Source organism: Rhinopithecus roxellana, chromosome 5 (genome assembly GCF_007565055.1).
Source record: "Rhinopithecus roxellana isolate Shanxi Qingling chromosome 5, ASM756505v1, whole genome shotgun sequence".
Taxonomy (NCBI): domain Eukaryota; kingdom Metazoa; phylum Chordata; class Mammalia; order Primates; family Cercopithecidae; genus Rhinopithecus; species Rhinopithecus roxellana.
Window position 1 is genome coordinate 93,973,207 of NC_044553.1, and position 22,597 is coordinate 93,995,803.

The following is a 22,597-nucleotide window of genomic DNA, read 5'->3' on the forward strand; positions in this document are numbered from 1 at the left end:
TTACATGCTGAAAATTGTTATATAACCAGTTGTGTGGTTGGCTTTACAATATGTGCCATGTGGTGCTGAGAAGAATGTATAGTCTGTTGTTTTGGGGTGGAGAGTCCTGTAGAGGTCTATCAGATCCATTTGGTCCAGTGTTGAATTTAGGTCCTAAATATCTTGGTTAATTTTCTGCCTTGATCATCTGTCTAGTTCTGTCAATGAGTGTTGAAGTCTCCCACTATTATTGTGTGGGAGTCTAAGTCTCTTTGCAGGTCTCTTGAGAACTTGCTTTGTGAATCTGGGTGTCCCTGTGTTGGGGGCATATATATTTAGGAGAGTTTTCTTATTGAATTGAACCCTTTACCATTATGTAATGGTCTTGTCTTTTTTGATTTTTGTTTGTTTAAAGTCTGTTTGTCTGAAATTGGGATTGCAACCCCTGCTTTTTTCTGTTTTCCATTTGCTTGGTAGATTTTCCTCCATCCCTTTATTTTGAGCATATGGGTGTCACTGCATGTGAGATGGGGCTCTTGAAGACAGCATACCATTGGGCCTTGATTCTTTATCCAGCTTGCCACTACATGCCTTTTAAATGGGGCACACAGTGACAAGCTAGATAAAGAAGCAAGACCCATTCAAGATTATTATTGATATGTGTGGATTTGATTTTGTCATTGCATTGTTATCTGTTTTTTATGCCAGCTTGTTTGTGTGGTTGCTTTATAGTGTCACTGGCCTCTGTACTTAAGTGTTTTTTGTTTTTTTTTTTTTTTTAATTGGCTGGTAATGGTCTTTCCTCTCCATATTTAGTGCTTGTAAGGCAGGTCTGGTGGTAATGATCTCCCTCAGCATTTGCTTATCTGAAAAGGATCGTATTTCTTCTTCACTGAGGAAGCTTAGTTTGGCTGGGTATGAAATTCTTGGTTGAAGATTTTCTTCATTAAGAATGTTGAATATAGGCCCCCAATCTCTTCAGGCTTGTAGGGTTTCTGCTGAGAGGTTTCTGCTGAGAGGTGTGCTGTTAGCCTGATGGGGTTCCCTTTCTTTCTAGCTGCTTTTAACATTCTTTTATTTTGACCCTGGAAAGTCTGATTGTATATCTTGGTGATGATATTCTTATGGAGAATCTTGCAGAGGTTCTCTGTATTTCCTGAATTTGACTGTTGGCCTCTAGAGTGAGGTTGGGGAAGTTTTCACAGAAGATATCCTGAAATATGTTTTCCAAGTTGTTTGCTTTCCCCCTATCCCTTTCAGGGATGCCAGTGATTTATAGTTTTGGCCTCTTTATATAATCCCATATTTTTATTTGTTTTAGAGGTTTTATTTGTTCCTTTTCATCATTTTTTCTTTATCTGTATATGACTATCTTGTTTCAGAGAGCCAGTCTTCAAGTTCTGAGATTTCTTCCTCAGTTTGGTCTATTTTGCTGTTAATTCTTGCGATTGCATTGTGAAAATCTTGCAGTTTGTTTTTTAGCTCTCTCAGATCAGTTCGGTTCTTTTATACTCAGTATTTCATCTGTCAGCTTCTGTATCATTTTATTTTGATTCTTAGTTTTCTTGGATTGGATTTTGCCATTCTCCTGAACCTCAGTGATCTTTGTTCCTATCAGTATTCTGAATTTTCTTTCTGTTATTCCAACCAACTCGCCCTGGTTAAGAACCCTTGTTGGAGAACTAGTGTAGTCATTTGGAGGATATAAGACACTCTGGCCATCTGACTTGTCAGAGTTCTTGTGTTGGTTCTTTCTCATCTCTGCATTTAGGTGTTCTCTTAACTGTTGGGCTGCCTCTGATTGAAGCCATCAGGGAGGATCAGAGTGGTTGTGCTGGAGTCCTGGGCCTGGTGACTCTGCCCAGGGAAGAGAAGTGAGGACCAGGACCTGTGTGGAGAACAGTATGGACACTTTTCCATTAGGTGGATGCTCTGTGCTGGGGGTTCATAACATTGCCTGGTCCCCATGGACTCTCCGGAGCCTGGAGACAACAAGGGTGAGGGCTGTGAGACAGCAAAGATGGCAACCCAACCCTCCAACTGGGAGCTCTGTCCCAGAGAGCTGAAGAACTGCTACTGGCTCAATAGCTCCAGTGGGGAAAGGCTGAAGACCCAGGCTGAGAGAACCTGCCCAGTGAGGAGATATGGGAACAGGGACTCACGTAACAAACAGTCTGGCCACTTTTCCACTGGGCTGCTACAATATGCAGAAGGTCTGCTCCAGTTTCTAATCACCTCAGATTTTCCAGCACCTGAAAGTATCAACAATCAAGACTGCAAAACAGCAAAGATGGCAGCATGCTCCTCCCTCTGGGAGCTCCATCCCAGGGAGGTATGGATCTGTTGCCAGTGTAAACACACTGGTGAGGGTAGTTGTAGATCTTGGTCAGGAGATTCTGCCCAGTGAAGAGAAACAGGGTCCAGGACCCATAGAAAAGGCAATCTAGTTGCAGCTTCATAGAGCTGCTTTGCTGTGCTGGGGAACTGCCCCAAGTCCCTAGTTGCTTTGGACTTTCTAGAGCCCTGTGGCAAGAATAGCTAAGGCTGTGAAACAGCAAAGATGGTGGCCTGTTCCTCCCCCTGGGAGCTCCATTCCAGGGAGGCTTGGAAACACTGCCAGCTGGAAAACACTGGCAAAGGTGGGTAGTGACCCCAGTCAGGATGTCCCACCCAGTGAGGAGAAGCAAGGCCAGGGACCCATGGAAAGAGAAGTCGTCTGGCCACTTTTCTGTAGGGTGGCTGTACTGAAGGCAACAACAGCCAAGACTGGTTTTTAATAGTGGGTTCCTTTTGTTTTATAGTTATAACAACAATCATATTTTCATACTTCTTTCTGAGTCAGTTTTGGTAAGTTATATTGGTAATAAAACATGTTTTGTCTAAATTTTCAATTTTATTGTCATAACTATATAATATCTTGTGATTTAAAATATATTATGTGTAACTGTGTTCTTCTTTTCATCCTTAGTGTTTATTTCTGCCTTTTTTTCAGTCAGTAATGTCAAAGTTTGCCTATTTATTGCATTTTCAAGAACAAGCAGTTGGTTTAATTGATATCCTTCTTGTTGTGTTGTATTGTTACTTTTATTACTAGACTATTTTTAGAGTAGTTTTAACTCCACATAAAAATTGAACATAAAGTACAGAGACTTTCCATATACTTTCTGCCCCATACATGTATAGCCTTCCCCATTGTTAACATCCCACACCAGAGTGGTACATTTCTTATCATTGATAAGCCTACATTGATACATCCTTGTTACCCATAGTCCAAAGTTTACGTTATGGCTCACTCTTGGTGTTGTACATTCTGGGGGTTTGGACAAATTTATAATGACATATATCCACCATTATCATATTGTACAAAGTAGTTTCCCTGCCTTAAAATTATCTGTGCTGCACCTATTCATTCCTCTCTCCCCCAACCCCAATCTTACTGTCTCCCTAGTTTTGCCTTTTTCAGAATGCCATATAGCTGGAATCATATAGTATACAGACTTTTCAGGTTGGCTTCTTTCACTTAGTAAAATATGCATTTAAGTATTCTTCATGCCTTTTCATGGCTTGGTAGCTCATCCCTTTTTAACTCTTACATTCCATTGCCTGAATGTACTACAATTTGTCCATTTTGGGCAATTATTTTAAAAGCTGCTATAAACATGTCTGTGCAGGGTTTTGTGTGTACATAATTGTTCCACTCCTTTGGGTAAATATCAAGAAGAAGAATTGCTGGATCATATGGTAGGAATATGTGTAGTTTGGTAAGAAATTTGCAAACTATCTTCCAAAGTGGCCGAACCATTTTGCATTCTCATCAGTAGATGCTCCACATCTTTGCCCAGCATTTGGTGTTGTCAGTGTTCTGGATTTTGGCCAGTCTATCTGGTGTGTAGTGGTATGTCATTGTTGTTTTAAATTGTATTTTTCCTCTAACATAGAGGTAGCACAACTTTTCATACATTTATTTGCTATCCATATATCTTCTTTGATGAGGTGTTTATTAAGGTTTTGGGCCATTTTTAGTCAGAATTTTCATTTTCTTATTACTATTGGGTTGTAAGAGGTTTTTGTATATTTTTTATAAGTCTTTTATACAATATATGTTTTGCAATTATTTTCTCCCCGTCTGTGGTTTGTCTTTTCATTCTCTTGACAGTGTCTTTGACAGAGCAGAAATTTTTAATTGTAATGAAGTAAGCTTATCAGTTCTTTCTTTCACAGATCGTGCTTTGGCATTGTATTTAAAAAGTCATCACTAAACCCAAGGTAATGTAGATTGTCTCCTATGTTATCTTTTAGAAGTTTATAGCTCTGCATTTTACGTTTAGGTCTGTGAACAGTTTTGAGGTTGTTTTTGTGAAGACTGTAAGGCCTGTGTCCGAATTGAGTTTTTGTTTTGTTTTGTTGTTTTTGTTTTGTTGCTTTTGGTTTTGTTTTGTTTTGTTTTTTGCATGGGATGTCCAATTGTTCCAGCACCATTTGCTGAGAATACTGTCTTTGCTTCATTGTATTACCTTTGCTCCTTTGTCAAAGATCAGTTGACTAAATGTCTGTGTTTATTTCTGGATTATCTATTCTCTTCCATTGGTCTATTTGTCTGTTTTTTCACCAATACCATACTGTCTTGAAGTCAAGTAGTATCATCTTTCAACTTCATTCTCCTTCAGTATTGTTTTAGCTATCCTGAGTCTTTTGGTTTTCCACATAAACTGTAGAATTAGTTTGTGGATATTCATGAAGTAACGTCCTGGAATTTGGATTGAGATTGCATTAAATCAGTAGATCAAACTGGGAAGAATTCATATCTTCACAGTATTGTCTTCCTGTCCATGAACATGGGATAGCTGTCCGTTTATCTCATTCTTCTTTGATTCCTTTCATGAGAGTCTTGTAGTTTTTCTTACATAGATTCAAATATCTTTTGTTCAATTTGTACCTGAATATTTTGTGTTTTGGTGCTAATGTAAATGGTATTCTGTTTTAAATTTCAAATGTCATTTGTTCATTGCTGGTATATAGGAAAGCAATTAACTTTTAATTATTAACCTTGTATCCTGCTATATTATTATAATTGCTTATTAGTTCCAGGAGATTTTTTGTCAATTCTTTAGTATTTTCTATATTGGCAATCATGTCATCTTTAGACAAAGATAGCTTATTTTTTCCTTCCCAATCTGAATACCTGTATTTTCTTTTCTTGTCTTGTAGCATTAGCCAAGACTTCCATTACAATGGGGAAAGGTAGCAGTGAAAGAGGACATTCTTGCCTTATTCTTGATCTTAGTGGAAAATCATCTAGTTTGTCACTACTCTGTATGATGTTAGCTGTAGATTTTTTGTAGATATTCATTATTAAGTTGTGGAAGTTCCCTTCTATTCCTAAGATACTTTTTTTTTTTTTTCATGAATGGGTGTTAGATTTAGCCAAATACTTTTTTCTATATCTATATTATATGATCATGTCATTTTATCTTTTAGTCTATTGATACCATGGATTACATTGATTGATATTCAAATTTTGAAGCAGCCTTTCATGCCTGGGATAAATCCCACTTGGTTGTGGCATATTATTCTTTTTATGGATTGTTGATTTTGATTTCTTAATTTGTTATGATTTTTGCATCATGTTGATGAGAAATAATGGCCTGTAGTTTTCTTTTCTTATAATGTTTTCATTTGATTTAGTATTAGGTTAATTTTGGCTTCATAGAGTTAGGAAGTATTACATCTACTCTATCTTTGGAAATAAAATGTAGAGAATTAGTATAATTTCTTCCTTAAGTATTTCGTAGAATTCACCAGTAAACCTATCTGGGTCTAGTGCTTTCTGTTTGGGAAACTTATTATTGACTCAATTTCTTTAATACAGATAGGCCTATTCAGATTGTGTATTTATTCTTGTGTGAGTTTTGTCAGACTGTGTCTTTCAATGAATTGATCCTTTTCATCTAGGTTATCAAATTTGTGAGTACAGAATTGTTCACAGTATTCCTTTATTATCTTTTTAATGTACATGTGATCTGTTTTGATGTCCCCTCTACATTTATGATACTAGTAATTTGTGTTCCCTCTCTCACTCTCCTTTTCTTTTTTTCTTTTTTTTTTTTTTTTTGAGATGAGGTCTCACTCTGTTACCCAGGCTGGAGTGCAGTGTCATGATCATAGCTCATTGCAGCCTTGAACTCTTGGGTTCCAGAAATCCCTTCGCCTCACCCTCCCAAATAGCTAGGACTACAGGTGCACACCACCATGCCTGGATCATTTTTTATTTTTTGTAGAGACAGAGTCTCTCTAAATTACCCAGGCTGGTCTCAAACTTCTGGCCTCAAGCAATCTTCCCACTTTGGCCTCCCAAACTGCTGGGATTACAGGAATGATCCACCATCCCTGGCCTTGTGTTCTCTCTTTTTTCTTAGGCTGCCCAGAGGCTTATTGGCCTAAAACAATCACATTTCAAATGATATCTATAAGATCACTGAAACCACAGGTGGGCCTACCCTAACTAAAACTGCAACCCGCCATAACTCAGTTTAATTTCTGATGGAAACTTGTCAATTCCTCAGTTGCTCCTTACTAGTGGAAGGAGGAACTTTTCTGAAGGAAAATAACATCAACTGTCAGTCTTTGTGATTCTTTTATACACAATGCCCATCATGCTATAAGATACTATTAGACATATAAGAGGCAAAAACATGAGACCAACAATCAAGCAAAAAATGAGATGATAGAAGCAGACACATAGATGATCCAGATATTGGATACAGCAGATAAAGACTTCAAAATAACTATTATAAATATGTGAAAGAAAATTGATTAAAAAGATGAAGAATTTCAACAGAGACATGGAAACTATTTTAAAAAGTAAAATTACTAGAACTGAAAGGTAAAATTTCTGAAATTGTGACTTAATTGACTATGTTTAATAAGACTTTCAACACAGAAGACAGAATTAGTAAACTCAAAGATAGCTCAATATCAAATATTCAAAGTGATAGATAAAGAGAATAAAAATATAAAAAGAAAAGAGTATAAAAAACTTGTGAAACATTTTCAGAAGGTTTAACATATGAAAAATTGCTTTCCTAGAAGAGGAGAAAAGAAAATGGGTCTCAAGGAATATTTGAAGAAATATATGAGACATTATATATGAAATAAAAACCAAAACCGACATAAGAAGAAATTAAAAATTAGAATAATCCTAATATCTATTAAAGAAATCTATAATTACAAACTGTTTTACAAAGAAAAGTCCCAGCCCCGATGGGCTCGGTGGTGAATTCTTCCAAATATTCCAATATGAAATAATACCATCTTACATAAACTTTCAGAAAATACAGGATGGAGTAACATTTTCTAACTTGCTTTGTGAGGCCAGTATAAACCTAATACAAAAATCTAAGCTATCACAAGATGTACAAGCATATTGCAAGAAAAGAATATTGGAGGACAGTATGTCTTCAATATGGATACAAAAATTCTACACAAAATATTAGCACATTGAATCCAAATTGAATGCTGATGTATTAAAAGGATGTCACATAGGAGCCATGTGAGGTTATTCTAGAAATGCAAGGTTTAACATTCAAAATTTGATGCATGTAATTTTTATATTAAGAAAATAAAAAATTCCATGTGGTCATCTCAAGAGCTTTAGAAAAAGTATTTGATAGAATTCAATATCTGTTCATAATAAAAACTCTCAGAAAACTGGAAAACAAAGGACACTTTATTAAACTGATAAAGGAGAGCTAAAAACTCACAGCCAACATCATACTTGGTAGTAAAAATTTTGAGCACAGTTTTCCCTTCCCTTACTTCAGGAGTAAGACAAAGAATAATCTGTTATCACTTCTACTCATCATTATACTGGAGGTCATAGCCAGTGCAGTAAGACAAGGTAAAAGAGATAAAAGTACAAAGATTGGAAGGGAAAAAATAAACCAATTTTTATTCACAGAAGATATGATTACAAGCATACCTCATTTTATGATACTTTGCAGATACTGCTTTTTTTTTTTTTTAAACAAATTGAAGGTTTGCAGCAACCCTGCATTGAGCAAGTCTATTAGCACCATCTTTTCAACAGCATCTGGTTACTTCATGTCTCTGTAACATTTTGGTGATTTTCACACTATTTTAAACTTTTTTCTAGTTATGACAGCTGTTATGGTGATCTGCGATCAGTGATCTTGATGTTACTGTTGTAATTATTTTGGGGTGCCACAAACCACACCTATAGAAGATGGCTAACTTAATCAATAAATGTTGTGTGTGTCTGACTGCTCAACCAACTGGCCATCCTCTAGTCTCTCTCCCTCTGCTCAGGTCTCTTTATTCCCTGAGACACTACAGTATTTCAGTTAGACCAATGAATAACTCCACAGTGGCTTCTGAGTGTTCAAGTGAAAGGAAGAGTCATACATCTCTCACTTTAAATCAAAAGCTAGAAATGATTAATGTTAGTAAACAAAGCATGTTGAAAGCTAAGATAGGCCAAAAGCAAGGCCAAACAGTTATCCAAGTTGTAAATGCAAAGGAAGGATTCTTGAAGGAAATGAAAAGTGCTATTTCAGTGAACACATGATTGATAAGAAAGCAAAACAGCCTCATTGCTGATATGGAGAAAGTTTCAGCGGTCTGGTAAGAAAACCAAACCCACCCTAACGTTCCGTTAAGCCAAAGCCTAATCCAGACCAAGGCCCTCACTCTTTAATTTTACGAAGGCTGAGCGAGGTGAGGAAGCTGCAGGAGAAAAGCTGGAAGCAGCAGAAGTCGGTACATGACAGTTAAGGAAAGAAGTCCTCTCCATGACATAAAAAAATGCCAGGTGAAGCAGCAAGTGCTAATGGAGAAGCTGCAGCAAGTTATTCCAAAGATCATTGATGAAGGTGGACTACATTGCAGCTGGTGACTTTAAGTTGAAGACAATGCTAATTTACTATTCAGAACATCCTAGGGCCCTTAAGAATTATGCGAAATCTACTCTGCCTATGCTCAATAAATTTAACAACAAAGCCTGGATAACAGAACATCTGCTTACAGCATAGTTTACTGAATATTTTAAGCTAACTGTTGAGAACTACTGTTCAGGAAAAAATATATATATTCCTTTCAAAATATTACTGCTCATTGACCATGAACCTGGTCCCCTAAGAGCTCTAATAGAAATGTGCAAGGAAATGAATGTTTTCTTGTCTGCTAACACAACATCCATTCTGCAGCCCATGGATCACACAGTAATTTTGACCTTCGAGTCATATTTAAAAATACATTTTGTGGCTGGGCACAGTGGCTAAGGCCTGTAATCCTAGCATTTTGGGAGGCTGAAGGGGGTGGATCACCTGAAGTCAGGAGTTTGAGGCCAGCCTGGCCAACATGGTGAAACTCCGTCTCTACTAAAAATACCAAAATTAGCTGGGCATAGTGGCAGGTGCTTATAGTCCCAGCTACTTGGGAGGCTGAGGCAGGAGAATCACTTGAACCCAGGAGGCGGAGGCTGCAGTGAACTGAGATCGCGCTACTGCACTCCAGCCTAAGTGACAAGAGTGAAACTCTATCTCGGGGAAAAAAAAAAACCATTTTGAAAGTCTATAGCTGCCATATTAAATGCTCTGGAAAGGATTCACCATTCTAAATGTCATTAAGAACATTCGTGATTCATGGGAGAAGGTCATCCTCCATAACAAGAGTTTGGAAAATGTTGATTGTAATCTTTATGGATGATTTTGAGAGGTCCAAGACTTCAGTGGAGGAAGTAACTGCAGATGTGAAAATAACAAAAGAACCAGAATTAGAAGTAGAGCCCAAAGATATGACTAAATTGGTACAATATCAGGATCAAACTTGAATGGATGAGGAGTTGCTTCTTATGGGCGACTAAAGAAAGTGGTTTCTTGAGATGGAATTTACTCCTGGTGAAGATGCTGTGAACACTGTTGAAATGACAGCAAAAGATTTAGAATACTACAAACTTAGTTGAGAGAGCAGTGGCAGAGTTTGAGAGGATTGATTCCAATTTTAAAAGAACTTTTACTGTGGGTAAAGTGCTCTCAAACAACATTGTGTGCTGCAGAAAAATCTTTAATGAAAGGAAGAGTCAATCAATGTGGCAAACTTCACTGCTGTCTTACTTTCAAAAATTGCTACAACCACTCCAACCTTCAATAGCCATGACCCTGGTCAGCAGCCACCAACATCGAGGCAAGACTCTCCACCAGCAAAAAGATTATTATGAATTACTGAAGGCTCAGAAGATTATTAGCAGTTTTATCAATAAAATATTTTTAAATCAAGGCATGTGAATTTTTTGTAATCATAATGCTATTGCACAATTAGTAGACTACAGTATAGTGTAAACATAACCTTTATGTGCACTTGGAAACCCCCAAAATCATGTGACTCGCTTTACTGCAATATTCACTTCATTGTAGTGGTCTCAAACAGAACCCACAGTATCTCTAAGGTATGCCCATATGTGTATAGAAATTTGTAAAGAACCTTCAAACAGAGTTAATAAGTAAATTTAGCAAGGTCACTATATAATACTGTATTAACCTAGTGTGTTAGGCTGTTCTTTTGTTACTAAAAAGAAATACCTGAGACTGGGTAATTTATAAAGAAAAAAGGTTTCATTGGCTCATGAATCTGCAGGCTGTACAAGTATGGCACCAGTATCTGCTCAGTGTCTGGTGAGGGCCTCAGGAAGCTTACAATCATGGCAGAAGGTGAAGTGGGAGCAGGCACATCACATGGCAAGAGTGGAGCAAGGGAGCACAGGGCAAGAGGGGTGGTCCCAGACTTTTAAACAACCGCACCTCATACGAACTGAGTGAAAACTCACTTATCACCAAGGGGATAGTGCTAAACCATTAATGAGGGATCCACCTTTATGATCCAATCACCTCCCACTAGGCCCCACCTCCAACTTTGAGAATCACATTTTAACATGAGATTTGGAGGGGAAAAATATCCAAACCACATCACCTGGTATAGCATTTTTCATTTCCACTTTAAACTTTCCTATTTCAACTATGTACTCAGATTTTCTTTTGTAGGCATCCTATGGCTAGATTTTTTTCATCCAATCTGACAGTTTCCATCTTTCCAGCTGGTACAAGTTAGATATATTTAAATGTATTTCCAATAATATAAGTCCTCAATGTCATAGGTTCTTGGAAACTATAACTTGAAGTGAAAAGATGTATAGCAGGTTCTTCAATAATGTCATTTCATGCAAAGTAGGTTCATTATTAACACTGGCGAGAAAAAAAAATCGTTCTGTTATATGTCTTTTTCCTTAAAGTTGCAGTTTCCAAGAACCTATCAATGATGTTAAGTGAGGACTTATGACACTTCATTTTGTGCTTTCCATTTACCAGTTCTTTGTATTTTCTTCTTATTTTCCCCTTTCCTAATTTCTATTGTTTGATTGAATTTGTTAATTTTCTAGTTTATGCAATTTATTTATTTAGAAGTTATATGTTCTAATTATTTTCTTTTCAGGTGACAAATACTTAATACACAAATCTAAGTTGCCAAAGTCTACAGTTGGTATTTCTATTTTCCTTCTAAACAATGAAAGGACTGTAGAATGCTTTTACTCTTCCCACTCTTTTCCACCTTATGTTCTTTTTTTGTCTCCCGTTTTAGTTTTACCTTTCTTTTATAAATCCTCAAGCTAGCCATTAACAATTTTTAAGTCCAGCATTTTTTTCATGCAACTCATTTCTAAGGTTCAGTTTTCTTCTTCCTAAAGTGTCACCTTTGGTAGATTTTTCTTCAGGGTCTGCAATTAGTAAATTCTCTCATTGATTACATATTTGAAAAGGTCTGTTAGTCTTGCTGGGTATAGAATTCAAGATGATGATTACATTCCTTTGCTACTTTGAAGATGTTATTTTCTCAAACTATTATATTCTGGTTCTATTAAAGACTGCTGTTGGTCTAACAGTTTCTCTGAGGTAATATGCCTTTGATTTATGCTTGCTTTTAAGATTTTCTCCTTGTCTTTGATGCCTTACATGTTCACTATAATGTGGGTCAGGGTATTGATTTATTATTTGTCTTGCTAAGGGCTGATTGACTGTCATAACCCTAGAACTTATCAATTCTGGAAAACTGCAAATTTGGATAAATTATTCAAGTTCCCATGTTAGTCCACTTCTCAAAACCCTTCAGTGTCTCCGTCATTTACTGCCAGTATTACTACTCAGGCCTGGCATGATCTGGACCCTGCACATTTCTGTAATTAAGTTTCCCATTAATTCCATTTCTGTCTGCCAGGAAATCCCCATGACTCAAACTGATGATGCTATTTCTTGTTAATAACTCAGCTTTCAACTTTACCTACCCTCTAAAGCCTTTCCTGAAACCTGTTCTTCTCCCTAGCCACTCTCTGTTTTGTGTACCCACTCTTTCCTGCTCATAGGCCTGTTAGTTGATTGCATTTATCTATTTATGTGTAAAATTTTCCCCCTCTAGACTCAAGTTCCCAGTGGGCAGCTCCCTTTGTATTTATGGAGACAGGTCCTTAGTATGGGCTCTGTAAATATTTGTAGATCAAATGAATAAATGAATCAAAAAACGAGGGTAAACACTAACTCATAGGGATCTTGTAACAACTAAATATATACCAAATGAAGAAGCACCTGGCAAATAACATGTGCTAATCTATTGTTTGAATCTCCATATTCATGCATTATTCTGCTACAGTGGGTTATGTACCAAACTGGTTGCCTTTTTAAATTTCCTTATTCCATATGGCATAGAGTTCTCAGTGTTCTTTGATCATAATGAAGTATATTTTTGGTTCTGTGCCTTTTATTCCAATTGCTATATTTCTCAGAACAAGAAAAAATGAAGATGCTTATATAGTTTACCAGTTATTGCATTCTGTCATGAAAATGCAGTGCATCTGTGAATGTTCTTCTTCCATATATCTTAATGGCATCTCCTGCTCCTTTAGGTGTCTGCTCCAGGCCTTTGCTGACCCTCCTTATAAAATAGCAAATTTCCACCTCACCTCCACTCTGTCCTCTTTTATGTGCTTTATTTTTCCCATATACTTGTCCATAAATGAATATTACATATTTACCTTTTTTATTATTTGCCCACACATACACACCAGCATATAAAGTAGGAACTTTGCTTTATGCCTAGAACAGTGTCCAGTACACAGCAGGTACTCAATAAATATTTGTTGAATAAATGTATCAATGCAGATGCCACTGATTCCCATCAGTAAAATTCTAGTGCTAGAGGAGACAGACACAATAAAACCCCTCTGGGAATGCTAGCCTTCAATATTCATCTTGACCTGGGATAAGATTACAAAACTTGACTATTTTGCTTTTCCTGAGAACAGACTGCCTAATGCATGATTTCATCCTGAAAAATAAATAAATCACTTCCTCTCCTGGCAAGCACCTTAACCAAGCTCTAAGCTGGCTGCAGATAAAGCCCGTCTGTTCTCTACTGGTTTAAAGATAGTGGCAGTTCCTGCCTGCTTTTAGCAAGCTTTATTTTGCTTTCTGTTTTCTTTCACCACTTAAGGAAAATTTACATATCTTTTCTACCCATTTTATCATTTTGATCTTGGCAAGAGCTTTCAATTAATACTGTGTGAACAGTTGTGCAAAGAAAGCACCCATTTACAATGATTATGGGAAATAAATTCTTATTATTTCACAATGACAAACACCTAAAGCTTCCAGTTATTGGTATTATAATTTTGGGAGGTCCAGAGATGACAAATGACTTGCTGAAAGCCATGTAGCTAACTTTTACAATACAGGTGATTCCTAGTTTTCCATGAATAAGTTCATTTATGTTTCTCTTAGCACTTACACATTAACCTAAAGCCTGCCAATTCTTACTTCACTAGTGTGAATCTGTCTGTGAAATAGCCATCTTACTTCCTCAACCTTCAACTATCAAACTGTTAGAGTGGGTTTTTTGTGTGCCATCCAACATCTCTCTCCACACTTAGCGTGAATGAAAATAATGTGGTCTTTCAGCTAAGCTGACATTCCAAGGACAGGGTCTCACTGTGTCACCCAGGCTGGAGTGCAGTAGTGTGATCACAACTCACTGTAGCCTCGACCTCCCTGGGTTCAGGTGATCCTCCCACTTCAGCCTCCCAAGTAGCTATGATTATAGGTGCATGCCACCATGCCTGGATAATTTTTTTTTTGTATTTTTTTTTTTAGAGACGGGGTTTCACCATGTTGCCCGGGCTGGTCTTGAGCTCCTGGGCTCAAGCAATCCACTCACCTCAGCCTCCCAAAATGCTAGGATTACAGGAGTGAACCACTGCGCCTGGCCCCAAGGTCAACTTTATGGTCAATGAAAATGCCTAGCCCAGGAAGTCTGACCTAATGTATCCTCCACTTTTTAAAGAGAGTTTGCTTCTCCCTGTTCCTTATTGGGAACATTGTGTATTCGCCATACACACTATACAGACTGTCAGATTGGCAGTACACACTGTTTCCCGTAATGTGGTGGACACAATAATCATCACTAAAGGTACCTGCTGGCACCTTCTGGACTTACGGCGGATAACTGGGGCTATCATTGGACTGGCAGTGCCTCCTAGTGGCCACAGCTCTAAAGATCTCCCTCCAACTGAAAAGCAGCCAGGGCAGCAAGAGCCCACCAGGCAACCCCTACTCTACCCTCTCCTTTCTTCTCAGTCTTGTCCCCATATCATACAGTGAGAATTCGGTGCTGATCAGGCTGTCATCATATATACCAGTCTTTTCAGTATTTGACAGAACTCCCAAAAATGACGTGGCAATGAAAAAAATTGGGGGGAGGGAGGAAAGGTAGGGAATATAAATAGAAAAAAAAAAATCACGAAAATATTCTTAGAGTAGGTCATTGTTAAAAGTGCTTTGTAATAATGTGGTCATTGTTGTTCCTTCCCATCAACCCTGTGGGAGCTCTGACACCCCTGTTAAGCTGCATTCGGTTTCTCCACAAGCTTGTATCCTGAAAAGAATACACATGATCCCAAAGATCGTATTCTAAAGTGTATATGCTTCATTAAAATGAAAGATGATAAATCATGTCTACAAGCATAACCTTGAGATTACTGTCCTTAGGCCCTTGCTGGTGTGGGGTATGCAAATCTAGATTTTGGTCTGGGAAAGAACACCTTTGGGAACTGTAGAGGAATCGGGAAGGCTCCACTTCTCTATGAAAAAGACCCTGTAATGGATAAGGCCGTGCCACAACAAGATGAAGTGAAAAGTTTGTTCCTGCTCCCTCGGAACTCTTCCTTCTGTATGCTCCCGTGATCTCTAAGGCATCCTCTGTCCTCATGCAGTGTCTTGTCTCCTCTAGGTACCTCTTCCAACACTACCTTCTTTTCCAGACAATGCCCACATTCCAGTCCTTTCTCTGTCCTATTTCTACCTTTTCTTCATCAAAATACATTTATCCCATCCATTCTCTCAGGGTCTTGATGTATGTTCCGATAAAGTAGTTTATGGTAAGATTTAAAAAGTAGGTCACCACCCATTGTTCTGTTCCTTCCTTAGACATTTGCATTTTAACTGGGGACTCCTGACATCCTTGACTACCTGGGCTTGGAAACCAAAGCCTTATCTCCCAAATACACACCACCCACCTCCATTGCCCCCCAGTGGTCAATCCCAAAGATGACACTGTTGAGATAATGCGCTTTGCTTCCCTGAGTTCTGTCTGAACGTCCCCACAACTGATACCCTTAGATTGTCACTGCATTAACCAATGACTCCACGTACCAGAGTCCAAGGGCTTTGGTCTGGGGTCTACAGGCACCGCATTCTGACATGGATTCCCTCAACCCACAAACAGAGAGGGGTAACCCAAGAAATACACAAGCCCTCTGGGACAGAACAGTAGGATTTCTCTCCAATGATTGTTTCTTGCCAACAAAGGTTTTGGATATCTGTGGAGTATTCCAAAAGAAGGAGAGAATCTGGCAATTCTTCCTAAGATTCTAGACAATTAAAATTCATTGAGTCCAGATTTTTAAGAGTTAGGGAAGGGAGAAGTGAAAGGTAAACGGTGGCGACAATTGGGAAACATTATGCTGCAAGCCTGACATTTATGATGCCGTTGACTTGGCCTTGTCCAGCAGGTTTCTTGGGTTTCTCAGAAATTTCTAGAATATGCACCTCGCATATTCTGGGAGTCAAGAACTCCCAGGAACAGCCCAAGTCCCCCTCCTCTCACCCCCACCCTCAGCCTTTTTTCCCCTCCTCCCAAACCTCCCACCCCCTGTCCGCGTCAGCGCCTTCCCGGCCAGAACCGCTTTACCCGTCTCCAGGGTAGCACCCTTGGGCAGCCCAGCCAACGCTGTCGCGTCGAGCGGCGCCCGCATCCCCATGCGCGCAGGCGGCTCCGGAGCCGCGCCGCGCTGATTCGCTGCCGGCCGCGCAGACTGCGGCGGCAGCGACGCTCCCGCCCCTCTCCGCGCGCCGCCTGGTGCAGCCTCAGTCTCTCCGCATCCGCGCGGCCACCGCTAGCCCAGCCGCAGCAGTCGGGCACCAGTGCTTGAGTGCACGCTCGGCGCCCGCGAGGAGAGACACGGCGAGCCGCCAAAGCCCGCACGATGCAGGCCACTGCCGATTCCACCAAGATGGACTGTGTGTGGAGCAACTGGAAAAGTCAGGGTATTCTCTTTATTTCAGTAGTGCATGCCTGAGGCGCACGGGAAACCCGGGACCCGGACTCATCCATTGTGCATCATTTCACCTGTGGGACCGGTGCATGCTTTATACCCCGGAGCTTTCTGTTGAGGGGTAGTAAACCTGTTATTTCAAGAATCAAAATGGATGGTGCTTGGTTGTTGTTTTTTTCTTTTCTTTTTTCTTTAACCCCACCCCCACCCCTTTGTTTTCTTATTGTAATGCTGGTATTTTAAATAATGCATCAGTCGCCTCCTTGGGAGTTCTTTTGGGATCTGTGGATCATTCAGTACTTGTTTAATGTTTTCTCATCGTCGGAGTTAAAGTGCTTTCTTATTGTTTCCTGCATCCCAGTGTATTTATTTCTGCCCTAAGGTTGAAATCTCCTATCAGAACCATTAACTGAGAGGGCTGGAGTGCATCCTTTTAAGAGGGACACACCCATTTCAGGGTTATTATTTGTGATCACACAAAGGAGAGTAGAGATGCAGACTAGCTCTCGAAATCCTGAAAATATGATGGCGTAGCCACATATTTGAATGGTTCACTTTGAAATATTTGGGGTTTTTTTTCTGTCATTGGAGTAACCTGTGACTACTGTTTATTAATAATAGGTATCTGTGAAATAAATGGAGGGAAAGAACGAAACAGTGCCGTGGCCCTTGGTATAACAGATTTATTTTGGAATAGTCCATATTAGCACTGGGTGTGGCTACCCTCCAGCCTCGTTTGGATTGCTTTTCAGCCATTTTTATTCAGCCTCACACTTCACACATCCATCTCTCCTTTGTTACATTAAAATTCACCTTGCTCAGTTACAGAGTATGAGGAGAAAGATAATTTGCAAGAATGAATTGTGTGTAGTAACTTGGGTGTTTGTCGGAGGTACTGTGTCTTTTCATATTTAACAAAGATGGTTCTGAAGAAGGCGCGTTTAATTTAACCTGCAGGGTTTTGCAGCATCCCTCAGGAGACCAAGAATACTCTGGAGCAGCAGCTGATTTTGTAAAAATCTGGCATCTTCCCCTTGTAATTTTATATCACAGGAAGGATAGGACGTCCTTTCATCTTTAATGCCTCTGTGGGGTTTTGCTTCGGTATATATTTTAAGAAAAAGTAAACATAAATCTCAGAATTAAAAGCCTACTTACCTTGCCTCTTGTTTGTTGGATTGGGTGGCAATGACATAAAATCCAATCGTCTACTTCAAATTATATGAGTGCTGGAAATACAGTTGTCAAAAGTAAATCGATGGAGCTGATAAATTTAAAAGCCAATAAATAAGAAATGTATGGCAATCGAGGCTCAATGTTTTGAAGAATGATGACAATTACGTGGAAGAGCATATGTTCAATATAGAAGGCAGCTGTGAAAATATTTTGTAACATTTTATTCTTATTCTGTGTTTAGACCCATCCAGTTTATTTGATATACACCACCTTACAAACAACTATAGCTTGATATAATATCAAATTTAGTTGGGCATAAACACTGGTTTTTAGACTAAGATTATGAGTTTCTAGTATTTTTAACAAAAGTAGATATTCAAAGATGGCAGGTTTTCTGTTCTATTAGTGTAAGATATTCACAAAATCTTCTGAATTAAATATCTTAATCTATTTCAGCACAATCTTACGGGTTTTGACTTGGTTGCCTCAGTTTATGTCTCCGAGGTTTTAAAAAATCACATGGACTTTTATCATTAGAAATTAACACAAAATGTCATAGTTTCACCATTGAAGAGAAAATAATTTTTCATTTCTGATGTAGAGCTACTTGTGAAGATTAATTGAAGATCACTGAGAATCTTTTATACTCAGCGACCTTTAGTAGTCTTCGGTACCACTGATTTCCTTTTGTCAGATGGAACAAATCCATTATCTTGAAAACTGACTAGTAAGTAACTGGATGGACTTATGAGCACAAAAGAGAAATTGTAAGAAGTGAATTACTCCTTTTTTTCTCCTCACTGTGAGAACTTTTAACCTTAACAGAATCTACATTGAGGTTTTGTTGTTGTTGTTGTTGTTTAGCATTTTTAGTGTATCCTCTTTCCTTTAGTTCCCTTATTATCAAAAACAGTTGTTCTTAACCCTGTCTGCCTGTTAGAATCACCTGGGAAGCTTTAAAAACCACAAAGGATGCCTGGGCCCCACCCCTTGCGATTCTGATTCAATTGAGCTGAGTATCCGTATTTTTTAAAAAGATCCTTAGGTAAGTTTAATATGTAACCACGGTTGAAGTCACTGGAATATTATTATTATTTTGTAGAGACGTTGTCTCGCTATGTTGCCCAGGCTGGTATCAAACTCCTGGCCTCAGGCAATCCTCCTGCCTCAGCCTCCCAAAGTGTTGGGATTACAGGCTTGAGTCACCATGCCCGGTCTGGTGTGTAATAATTCTTAGTGAGCCAAACCCATAGACCAGCAGAGGTCCAGGATACCCAAAAAAAAAAAAAAATTGCGTGTGATCTAGAAGCAGCTGTGAATGCAGTGGAAAAAAGTCAGTGCAGCATTGTTGATGTCCTCCAGAAGGATTAGGAGGGACAAGTTTTACTTGGAAAGGAAGTAAGCGAGCTTTCGGTTTTCTTCGTATTATTAAATACTACGTGGAGAAATTGCGGCAGATTGAATATTTCGTGAAGACTCCACTGAAACTAATTATGGTGTTCCATAAACACTGTAGTGCACATGCAAGAGGAACCATATCAACATACATAATTTCAGCTACAGAAAAGAATGTTTAAAGAAAGGGAGGCTAAAGTCCTCCTTATATATACCAAACCACACCAATTCTGCTTCCAATTTTAAAAAGTTATACTACCACCAAGTATTGGTTAATAATCAAAGCACATTCTACTCAGTGAAAACAAAATGAGAATTAAATGACAACCTAATAAAACACCTATATAGATAATAATCTTACAGATCAGTACCATCCTACTATTTACAGGACTCTTTTACTGAGTGGTTTGTTTGAATTACTGCATTTAGTCCCCACAAAACCTGTGCGGTGTAAGTTTTATTATTGTCCTCATTTGGAGAGGATGCCTGAGGCTTTGGTAAGGGCACACAGATAGTAATGCCAGAGGCTGGCTGCAAGCCTGCGCTGTCTCCAGAGACCCTCACTTCCCACTGCTCCACCTTCTGCCTCTGAGGTTGATGGCTTTTTCCTCAATGATTTTTCTAAAGGTTTAAATTATCTATGTAATGGTGATTCTATGGGCTTAATAACCCCTTCACATTTACAAGTCTTCATTTTGCACATGTATTCTCATCTGAGCTTTTCAGTTTACTCTTGGACATTATGAGGCTCAGAAGTTAACTGACTTGCCCAAGGCTTTTTGGTAGCAAATTGTGTAGTAAAAGGTGATTGTCTTGGCTTCAAATCCATAACTCCTCCCATCTCAGCACTCACTGCCTATCTTACTAATGCTAAGTTAGAGAAAATGAACTCTCATCTACCTCATCTGAGATATTTTCACAGACATTCTAATCTTTACAAATACAGCAAAATTTAGCAGCAAGGCCGTGATCTTGACCAATTTATACCATGGTTGTCACTGTCATCACCACCATCATCAATTCATCATTCTAAATTCTCTGTAAATATTAGCTATGTGCCAGTTGCTATCCTAAGCTCTTGTTACATACCTGCTTTAATTAAGCCTCCGTGAGCTTTTTTTGTGACTCTCATGTTATAAGTAACTAAGGGATTTAAGAATGAGAGGGGCAGCAGTTTGCCCCAGGATGTAACTGGGTTCTGAACACAGTACATTCTGATCATGAAGCCTATACTTTTAACACTTCTACTATACTACCCAAATCCAAATGATGTTGTACTAGGGGAACAAAATTTGATAAGAACCATGCATTCACAGGATTCTGTTTGTTCTCTAAAGATCATTTTTTCTCCCCAGACCTCACTGTACTCAACAAATTCACCTGATATGATGCTTAGTCTTATATGGTGGATTGATACATGTGTGCCTGGGACTAAAGGTCACCTCCCACTTTACTCTGTGCGGCAGCATTTTGTAGTTACAGATTGCCAGAATGTAAGTTATTGATGAAAGATGAAACAGTTTCCAGAGAGCATAACCTAAAGGCAATCATTTTTTTACAAAATATTTTGAAACTTTTATGCTGGTCTACAGTGCTCGTGGAAACACTTCAGGATAATCTGTTCTGAAAGGAGCTAGTCTGAAACGTTAAAGAGCTAAGCATTCCAGAACACACAGAGGAAATAATCTGTTTTAGCTACAGTAAATGAAAAAAAAATGCATGCCTTTGGGAATAGTATTTGGGAAAGACATTTTACACATACACATAACGGCAGACTAATATCACCTTTTATCAAAATCAGCATTTTTAGACCCATTATTATTGAAATATTGTACAAATATTACAATGTAAATATTAACATTCGCAAACTGCCTGGCTCTGAAGATTCTTATGGGATCCAATGGGAAAAATGCCTTAGCTGGGGAGATGGGGATTTTTTTTCCCCCTTAGTGAAACCAAACTCTTATTATGCAGATAATATCCCAAAAGTAGGTAATCAATCACTCCATTGAAAAATAAAGTTCTTTTTCAAGATGTATTAACATTTTCAAGAGAAACTTTTTAAGGAAAGATTTCGAGCTCTGGGAGGGGAATAATGGCTTTTTTTTTTTTTTTCTAAAAATGAGGAAGGCACATTACGAACATTTTCATTTGTACAAAGAGAGGTTCAAATAAAGCCACTAATTACCCAAAATCCTACCACCCAGAGTTAATCATTGTTAAGATTTGCTGAATATTATCTAGATATTGCATAAAAATGAAACTAAAGGGCTAGGTAGGCAACAAAAACAGTGTTTATAAAATAAGATTGAATATATTACAAAAAGTATTTAGAATAATTTAACAGAAGAAGTGGACATGAAATTGAAAGAATTGTGAAACTTCAGATACATGTTTCTTTATTATATGAGCTTTTCCTTCCTGGAAATTGAGAAAAAGACTATGATAAACATCAAAAGGTTTGAATCATTTTTAGTTACATGTTGCAGTTTTAGACCTACAGATGGACGCTCTGCAGTGTCCAACATTTTTTTTAAAGATGCATTATGGGTTAGAAAAGTTGACAAAAATGCTGATCTAAATTTACATCTTCAACTCTATTTTAATTTTTCTCAGATTTCTGTGAATACTTCTTTCATTAAAAAATGATAATCCTACTATTCCACGATAAAAGTATTATGATTACTATGTATCAATAGGGATTATGGATGAAATCTTCCATTATAGTTACCACCTTCCTTCTTCATCATTTTTAAAAAGTCTCTCTTTCCCTCCTTCTCTCCCTCCCTTATATTTGAAATCATAATCTGTATACAATTATTTCTCATCTTGAGACCAGTTAATATGTTCTGGAACAGAATGTGAAGAAATTGATATATTTTAAATTACCTTATAATAGAATTAAATTCTAAAATCCACTGAATCCAACAAAACCAGATCTATTATGAGTTAGGCCTTGAGTGGTTAGCTTTCAGAATACCACTTTTTAAAATAATTAAATGTTTGTCACAGGCAAATTTCCCATCCTCCTCTTAAGTTGTGTGCATGTTTGCACCCATGTATTGTTGATACACTGTCACCTTTCTAGTTCTTATGAAAGTACAGTCCGGGCACAGTTGGCTCACGCCTGTAATCCCAGCACTTTGGGAGGCCGAGGTAGGTGGACCATCTGAGGTCAGGAGTTCAAGACCAGTGTGGGCAACATGGTGAAACTTCATCTCTACTAAAAATACAAAAGTTAGTCAGGCGTGGTGACACACGCCTGTAGTCCTAGCTACTCGGGAGGCTGAGGCAGGAGAATTGCTTGCACCCAGGGGGCAGAGGTTGCAGTGAGCTGAGATCACGCCATTGCATTCCAGCCTGGGCAACAGAGCAAGACTC

At 38.4% G+C, this 22,597-nt stretch overlaps 1 protein-coding gene across 4 annotated transcripts in view; it reads left to right on the forward strand.

Annotated features, from left to right (window-relative positions):
* Positions 1 to 22,597, forward strand: part of RTN1 (reticulon 1) — a 278,823-nt gene that overhangs the window by 227,295 nt on the left and 28,931 nt on the right. The window contains exon 1 of one of the 4 annotated variants that reach the window (XM_010363111.1): positions 16,269 to 16,637. The exons of 2 other annotated variants lie outside the window; for them this stretch is intronic. In XM_010363111.1, the coding sequence (XP_010361413.1) occupies positions 16,577 to 16,637 (61 nt within the window). In that variant the 5' untranslated portion in view covers positions 16,269 to 16,576. Of the gene's footprint in view, positions 1 to 16,268; positions 16,638 to 22,597 lie in introns of those variants that run through there. One more of the 4 variants, XM_010363112.1, reaches the window with a different exon arrangement.